The sequence below is a fragment of the Chlamydotis macqueenii genome, chromosome 1 (assembly GCF_036417535.1).
Source record: "Chlamydotis macqueenii isolate bChlMac1 chromosome 1, bChlMac1.mat, whole genome shotgun sequence".
Lineage (NCBI taxonomy): Eukaryota > Metazoa > Chordata > Aves > Otidiformes > Otididae > Chlamydotis > Chlamydotis macqueenii.
Window position 1 is genome coordinate 185,804,563 of NC_141556.1, and position 8,595 is coordinate 185,813,157.

The following is an 8,595-nucleotide window of genomic DNA, read 5'->3' on the forward strand; positions in this document are numbered from 1 at the left end:
TTGAGATCTGATGAGATCAAGAATCACAGAGAGGTCTCCTTGTGGCTTTCCTAATACAGTGTTTATTGGGATAAATTATAATATTTTAAACACAAAATATCTTAACTACAACAAAGCATGTTGGATTGGATTAGACTTAATGAAGTAGCTTGATAAAGAGTTAATTACCTAAAATCCTGTGATGTTACATCCCATAGTGTAGTATTTACATTGTAACCTTCACACTGGAGCTTCTGACAGTTTTATTTGACATGTACTCATCATGCCGTGAAAGCACTCGTAATTCTTCTCCCGTGTTTCACCAAAAGGACTGGACACTTTATCTGGCATTTAAATTGCGTTTGTGAGCTTTTTGTCCATTTTTCTTTGCATGGGTGAAAACACCGATGAGGAGTCATACTTTTACAGTTACCTTCACCATAAACAAAACCATACTGAGACAGATAGATATATGTAGGGCGTTTTTACTTGATGTACCTTTTTTTTTTCCTTTATTGACAGATTTATAAGGGTCCGGACTGGTCATTCCGATACACAGGCCTCCAGCTGAACTGTGAATACCGTTTCCGCGTGTGTGCCATTCGACAGTGCCAAGAGACAGTAGGTCACCAGGACCTGATAGGCCCTTACAGTGCAGCAGTGCTATTCATCTCTCAGAGGACTGAACCACCGGCAAGCACCAACAAGGACACTGTGCAGACCACAAGGACACAATGGTCACAGAGCGACCAAGTGTGTGCTGCTGTCATCCTTGCACTTTTTGCTATCTTTTCCATTCTGATTGCTGTTATCATTCAGTACTTCGTAATAAAGTGAAGAAAAGAGATTTATTTTAGAATGCTGCCCATTACATTTTACTTTCTCATAATCTAAAAGTAATTATGTTCTCTTGCTTTTACAAAAACAGGCATTTAGCACCGGCATTGGGACTGATGCAAACCTTTTCAGCCACCTTAAAATGCTTACTGGTAGGTATAGGCTGGCACTTGTTGTTAGAACGCAAGCCACAGAAATACAATCGTTTCTTTAGTATGCCTTCTTGCAGTACAAACTCTAGATGGGGCAGGCAAGCAGTGTTTCATGAAAAGGGTCTGACCGGTAAACACGAGTGTAAAAAACGGTTTCCTGGCCCACACTTTTAAGGGTTGCTACCATAACAGGGAAGAATGTGTAGATTGCATTTAAAACTTACACTAACAAACTTGTGCTGTATACAATATTAATCTGATGCTGTGAAAGCAATTTAGCGCTGTATTTCTACCTCCTCATTTGTCTTAATTATTTGGGAAGCGGGATTTATGCTGAAAAACAGACGGGGCTTTTCTCAGGCAGCAAATAACAAAAACCGAATGGAAGAGTATGCATGAAGGAAGCTTCTTATCTGATAAATGTGGAGTTCTTCACTGCAAGTAGATGTTTTCGAAAGACTACAAAGGGATGGCACAAGTGGTTTATCTTGACCCCAGGATTTGATGTTTACTTAGAAAAATGCCTCTTTTACTTCTTACGAATACAGAAAGGAGAGCACGAGAGAACTTCTTAGACCTGTTTCGTAAATTGAAAAACACATTTCCGAAGTTGACCTTTGATCGGATGCAGTTCATACAGATGTCTGTGCCCTCTCATTTTGGCTAGTTAATAGATTATTGAGATAAAATTCATTATTGAATTTTTGCTGTTTCCCCTGCATTCACTTGCCATCTCCACCAGAATCAAGCACTGCCTTTTTTTCGTTTTCTTTCTTTCTTTGGGGCACCAAATCAGAAGACGAAGTGTAGTAATTTGCACCAGAAAACTTAAAGCTGCTTTTTTCTTGAGATCCTAATGTTTAATGTAATGTCTCTTTGGATACTGTACCAAATTGTTGGTTGCATGTAGTTAATGTTGCATTAGAGCACTTTGCAATTGCATAACTCATCAATGTTTTGTGAGCTTGCATTTGTGAGTTCTTGAATGACCAGACTGAATTTTATCAAGTATCCCATTGAACATCTCGCTAGATGTCAATGATTGCCAGTGACACAAAGCTTGTAGTGAAACTATCTTAAAAAAAAAAAAAAATCCTTGTCTCATCACACTTACATTATTTGTTATACACTTTGTAATTAGCTATTTTTAATTTATTTGAGTTACAAGATAGTGGATCATTAATGACTTCTAGTTGTGTTCAGTTTAGCATTTTTAATGGTATTAAACACTTCTGTCGGTCTTAATAATAATAAAAAAGGAACCTCTGTCTTGTGCTTTGAAGATCTCTGAAGAATTTCTCTTATATTAGAACGGGCATGTATTGTAATTGTTTATACGTCCAATGATCTGTGCTGTAGAATAATGTTGCTGAGTTTTCGTTTAAAAAAAAAAAAAAAACAAACACAAAAGAAATGGCGAAGAACTTGGCCTCCACATGGCAAGAATGATCTGTCTTTAAAATGTACTGTATGTTTACACTTTATTTCGACTTTGTCATTTGTACGTATAGGCTGATACCTTCCCGCAGGATACCGCGATAACTGATGTTTTCTAGAACCTTCTTTAAAAGTGCCATGTTTGGCAGTGCAAATGAGGTTGCGTGTAACAGCCCAGAGATTTCTTATGGTTGAATGTCTAAAACGGTAAGATTTGTTACTACAGTTAATCTGCAGTGACTTATGTTTTTCATAGTAAAATTCAAATGAGCTCCTATTTTTGATAGTCATTTAATAGTGTATTTGCCATTTGAGCCTCAGTGCGTATTACTGCATTGAAGACAGTTTTTAATGTAATCTTAATTTTACCTCATATACTGTACATTCCAAAAATAAATTTAAAAAAAAAAAAAGAAAAAAGAAAAACTCTAAACTTTTTAAAACGTTATAAATACACTACCAAACATATCACTTTACAATTGTACGTCGGACTCCATGAAGACGAACCTGTATAGTCTGATAGAAAATACATAAACTATGTAGCAAAGTATCTTTAAAAATCTGTGGAAAATAAAAGTATCATTCTTTTTGGTTGCTGTGGGTCGGTCCTCTTTGCGGGTCACGCTGCTGCCGAGACCCTGCCCTTCCTTCTCTTTTACCTTCCCCTTTCCTCTCCTGTCCTCTCTCCTCTCCTCTCCTCTCATGCCCCCTCTCTTTTCCCCCGTCCCCTCTCCTCTTCCCTGTGTTCTCCCTTCTCCTTTCCCTTCCCCTCTCCTGTCCCTTCTCCCGTCCCCTCTCCTCTCCCTCCCCCGGTGCTGTCCTTAGGCGGGTGGGTGGGAGGGCTTCGCGGCTGCCCCGCTCCCCTCGGGCGGCCGGACCGCGGGGCGGGGCGGGCGCTACCGGCCGGGCGGTGGGAGCCCGGCGGGGCGGGGCCGGAGGAGCGGCGGTGCCCGCGGCCGGCCGCCTCCTGCCTCGCAGCGGCGGCGGGGGCTGAGGTGGCGGCGTCCCCCGGCGGCATGTGGCGGGGCGGCGGCGGGAACGGCAGCGAGGGCGAGCCCGGGCCGTGGGCGCCCTGCGACGAGCGGCTGTGCGCGGCGCTGCCCGTGCGGGCCCTGGTCCCGGTGACGGCCGTCTGCCTGGGGCTGTTCGTGGTCGGCGTGGTGGGCAACGTCCTGACAGTGCTGGTCGTCCACGGCTACCGCGACATGAAGACCACCACCAACCTCTACCTGGGCAGTATGGCCGTCTCGGACCTGCTCATCCTGCTGGGGCTGCCCTTCGACCTCTACCGCCTCTGGCGCTCCCGGCCCTGGATCTTCGGGCAGCTGCTCTGCCGCCTCTCCCACTACCTCAGCGAGGGCTGCACCTACTGCACCATCCTCCACATCACCGCCCTCACCGTCGAGCGCTACCTCGCCATTTGCTTCCCCCTCAAGGCCAAGGTGGTGGTCACCAAGCGCCGGGTGAAGGCCGTCATTGGCGGCCTCTGGGCCTTCGCCTTCCTCTCTGCCGGCCCCTTCTTTTTCCTGGTCGGCGTCGAGCAGCCCGACAACCACACTGACTTCAGCCGTGAGTGCAAGCCCACCCCGCAGGCTGTGGAGTCTGGCTTGCTGGCCACCATGTTCTGGGTCACCACCTTCTACTTTATCCTGCCCATCATCTGCCTCAACGTCCTCTACGCCTTCATTGGCCGGGAGCTGTGGCGGAGCAATGCCCGCCTGCGGGGCCCCAACGCGGTCCTCAGGGAGAAGGGGCACCGCCAGACAGTCAAGATCTTGGGTGAGTCCCCTCTCTGTCCACCCTCGGGCCATGGCTGGGGCTAGGAGCAGGGCTGGGGGGCCATGGCTGGGGCTAGGACCAAGGCTGAAGCACCCACAGCTCCCACGCAAGGTAGGGATAGCGCAGGGAAACATCCCAGCCGTGCTGCCGAGTCCTCCCGTGCTCCCAGCGCCTGCCACGGCTGGGATTTCACTCTCTCACAGCTGAGGCTTCACCTGTTGCAGCATCGCACATCCAGCAGCGTGACTGCCTTCTGTAGAAATACCCTTTTTCTACATTTTACCAGGCAGAACCAAGTACGAGGCAGTCCGCAGCTTCAGAAACACATCAGTAGCCTCTGGGTAGTAAATTTCTGTCTCTGAAAAACAAGTTTGATTTTCTTAGCAATCTTTCATAGCTCTCCTAAGGGTAAATCCACTGGTTGCCCAAGCAGGCTGAAAAACAGCCGCTTAACCCTTACGAGCCGTTTGCAGACAAATAGCACGTAACAGCGAAGTGCTTCCTGCTGATGTAGGGTGCTGTTAATTTTTAGTTCATTTTCTTAGTCGTACGTTCTTTAAACGTTCTTTAAAGCCTTGTGGCTTTAAAGTTTTTAAATAGTGAATGATCTGAATGGAGAAAAAAAAAGAAAAGAAAAAAGAAATCCAACTATTGATTAATAAGGATAAAAGAAAATGCCCAGGTGCTTTTTTTTCTACCTTTAGCAAAAGTTTTTACGTGCTACATGGGAGACTTTGTTTACCAAGAATGTAATCAGCTGGAAGGAAATAGCATAGCACAAAGGAAAGAAAATAAAAAGCCCGAGAGAGTACATGTTGCTAACTTATTTGAGGAAGGTATTTACATGGGAGTAGCACAAGGTTTTCCAACGGAAACACCCGTGTCCACAATCTCCTCAGAACCCGCTGAGCCAGACCAATGCCCCCTTCTCTCAAACAGCCAGTAGCACAGCCCATGAGATGTATCTAGGCGTTAACTTGCTTTGGCTATACGCCTTTTTTTAAGCTCTGAGAAACATGAAGGGTGCTCCATAAATTATTATTTATTTTACTTTTGTGTATTTATAAACAAAAATAATTTAAAATATCAGTACGGTAACATGCTTATTTAATTGTTCTCACCTGCTCCTGCTGTGTTGCCATTGGAGTGTTTGTATTTGTTTGTATTTGTATTGTGCTAAAATGCCAGGAGAACAGCTGGAGTGGCTCAGGCTGGAGATCCATCTAATTAAATATCTGTCTCCAGTGGGAACTGCTTCAGTGGAAAAAAAAAAATCAATAGACCAACCGCCCTGTAAGTCTTTTCGTTAGCAACCATCCCGTTCAGATAGTGTGAATTCAGTGGAAGCCTGAGTGACTGTGGCTCAGCCCTTACACTACAATCTTTTTTATGAATGTAGAGTTATTAAAGAACAGCTTGATAGCAAATGGAGCTGCTGTGTGCAGCAAAACACCACAAAACCACCTCTTCTTATTGTGACTTTCCTTTTCATATCACACACAGGCTTTGCCGAGGGGAATCTTTGTTGTGCCTGATGTTGTCATATGGATGTTACACCGCTGTTACACAGCTGTTTACATTTTTCCCAGCAAACTCATCTCATGGTTTAGGTGAAGATTTTACCAATCACCTTTTAATCCAAAGCCTAACAATCAGACTTGATGCTGTTCCCCTTTTCATGGATTTCCAACAATTTAATTATTTCTCTCTCTCATTTGTACCAGTTAGAAGAACCTGCAAAATCACCCACGTAAAATTTAGTTTACTGGATGGTTGAAAAGTTAACTCACTCCTTAACTATCCCACGTCTTATTTTGTCTTATAGCTGTGGTGGTTCTGGCCTTTGTAATTTGCTGGTTGCCTTTCCACATTGGCAGGATCATATTTATAAACACCCAGGACACCAGGATGATGCTGTTCTCCCAGTACTTTAATATATTCGCTCTGCAGCTTTTCTACCTGAGTGCGTCCATCAACCCTATCCTCTACAACCTCATTTCGAAGAAGTACAGGGCAGCAGCCTACAAGCTGCTCTTGCCACACCGAGCCACAGAAAGGGCTTTCACGGTAACGAAAGACGCCGGTGGCTGCACAGAGACCACTGCTAGCACAAGACACGCGTTCACCACCAGCTTCTGAGACTGCAGCCCGCACTTTTCCAGGCGTTCTCTGCAAAGGGAGGGAGCTTCCTTTTCACAGGAGAGTCACAAAAGGATGGACATTTGTCAGGGCGTGTGGTATTTTGTAACCGTTTGTATTTTGAATCACTTGTGTTTTTGTTAACAGAGCAAGCAGGCACAATACAGCAGTGAGAATGATGTGCAGCTCTTGACAGATAACTCAATGGGAAAAGCTGGAGTAAATTACCAGTGAAACCATGGTTTCCATTTATTACATGTTGTTCATTGCATATGTGTTCTGTGCAATTCCTAGTATTTTCTAAAAACTGTAACATCGAGGGCCACAAAGGAGGGGGGAGTTTGAAGTAGCAGCTCTGCTTGGGTGCAGCAATGGGTGAAACTCCCAGACAGCCTTCACCATCTTAAAAGGTTTTTCTTATAAATGAGATTTTATAAAACACAGTCTTGCAAGGAGATGGATGCAAAAGAAATTGCCCACCACCCTGAGCATCCTTGGAAGACTGGGGTGTACGTTTTTAGCACCTGGTCTTAGCACTGCAAGTCAAAAGCCAACTCATTAATTTTGCTCCAGAGATTTTAAATACAAACTTAAACTATACACTTTAGGACGGAGTGCTTGTTGTGAGGAAGAGCTAGAAGGAGCTGCAGTACCGGTTTCTCCAGAGGTCTCTTGCACCGATGCATTTTACCTGTTATCTTCCTGGCTACAGTGATATAAATCTGGACCAGAATCGATGAAGTGGGACTGCGCTTACAGGAGCATCACTGGTGGTATGTCCGCACTTGCCCTTGGTTAGCTGTTAACCTTTGTTAATTAACATGTCTGTGGATCAAAAAAGTAACGGTGGTGTTTACTGCGTGCTGGAGTTTCCTGCAGCCAAGCGAAGGCAGAATACAGCATCCAGCTCAGAGATCTCAGGACAGCAGAGTTGAACCCAAGCCTTCTCTGGGTTTTAACATTTAACAATCCATACCTCTGAGTCACTGAGTTAAAAAAAATAAGCTAAAGACAGAAAAAAAAAGCCCTAGCTCACTGCACACACATTACGCTTTTTTCTTCTGCCAGCTTCGTACTGGGGGAGAGCAGTTGACTGCAGGGCTTGGGTTGAGTTGCTTTTGCTGCACGGGGTGGGGGGGGTATCATTAAAATAAATATAATAAATATAATAATTATAATAAAAGAACAGCTGCTATGTCGTGTTTGTTTGGACAAGTTATTTTTAACAGTAATCTTTGTAAATTTATTTAGACCAAGAGGAAAAAAAACAGCTTTGTCACATTGATACGTGGCCATGGATCTTCTTTTGCACACCTGTGATGGGCTGGTAAAGGCTTTTCCTTTCTCACTAGCTACTAAATTGCACGGGGAGGCAAACACTTCCCCAGCAGAAATTTCCACAAAAGCAATCCCATAAGTAACACAATTACAAGGTGTGAGCAGGACGAGGCAGGGACATGCCCTACCAGGATGCTGAACTGAACCCCCCTCTCTTTTTCTGAGGTGCACTCCTTTCCGCGGAGAGCCCTGCTACCCCTCTGTTTTTTAAGCAGGCTGGGTGTCCAGGGCAGGGCCCGGTGCAGGTCCGTTGCAGCTGGGACCCCATCTCGCCGCTCACAAGCTGCTCAGGAGGTGATTGCGTTTCTGCAGGGACCTCCAGGCTCGGGCTGCTCCTGCTCAGCCTCAGAAGCCGCAGCAGAAGGCTTCTGCTCCTGGTGGCAGGCTCCACAGAAATGTTCTGTTTTTTCTGGGCAAGTAATTTGTATCCCCATTATAAATATCCCTTTTGCATGCTTAACAGAAAAACACAGGCAGCAAACCACCTTTGTAAGCTTGCAGTGCCTTTTTGTTAATGCTCTGTCACCACTAGAACAAACACCGAGGAAACGGATGGAGTTCGGGGAGTTTCCTCAGAATTAGCCAGGTCTGGCACTGCTCTCTGTGTCAGTTGGCACTGGGTTGTGTAAGGAGGGATGTTGTAAATAAAAAAAAATAGCTCTGATTTATTTATTTCCAGGAACTCTGTGTTCAGGTGCAGCCGGGTCATCTTTAAAAGAAATATTTCAGAAGTAGTTTCCATAAAGGCTGTAAAATACAAGGGAAAATGGACTTGAGGCGCAGAGCAACTTTGCCAGGCAGAGAGAAAGAAACAATAACGATATTTTTAAAAAGAGAAAATGGAGGGATGTAAAATAAAAGCACAAAGAATGGATGATAAAGAGAAAGCATGTTGAGGTACTCTGCTCCTCACACATCTTAAGAAAACACTTAG

General features: G+C 44.8%; 2 protein-coding genes across 12 annotated transcripts in view; both read left to right on the forward strand.

Moving 5' to 3' along the window:
• The window catches only part of FNDC3A (fibronectin type III domain containing 3A), a 125,921-nt gene extending 122,922 nt beyond the window's left edge, over positions 1-2,999 (forward strand). For all 11 annotated transcript variants that reach the window (XM_086771859.1, XM_086771856.1, XM_086771860.1 and 8 more), the window contains one exon: positions 502-2,999. In XM_086771859.1, coding sequence (XP_086627985.1) covers positions 502-816 — 315 coding nt within the window. In that variant the 3' untranslated portion in view covers positions 817-2,999. The remainder of the gene's footprint in view (positions 1-501) is intronic.
• Positions 3,000-3,421: 422 nt separating this feature from the next.
• MLNR (motilin receptor) lies at positions 3,422-6,584 on the forward strand. Its single transcript, XM_010120210.2, has 2 exons — positions 3,422-4,184; positions 6,010-6,584. Exons 1-2 carry the CDS (start codon positions 3,422-3,424, stop codon positions 6,321-6,323), a joined length of 1,077 nt encoding a protein of 358 aa, XP_010118512.2. The 3' UTR covers positions 6,324-6,584.
• Positions 6,585-8,595: the final 2,011 nt, after the last annotated feature.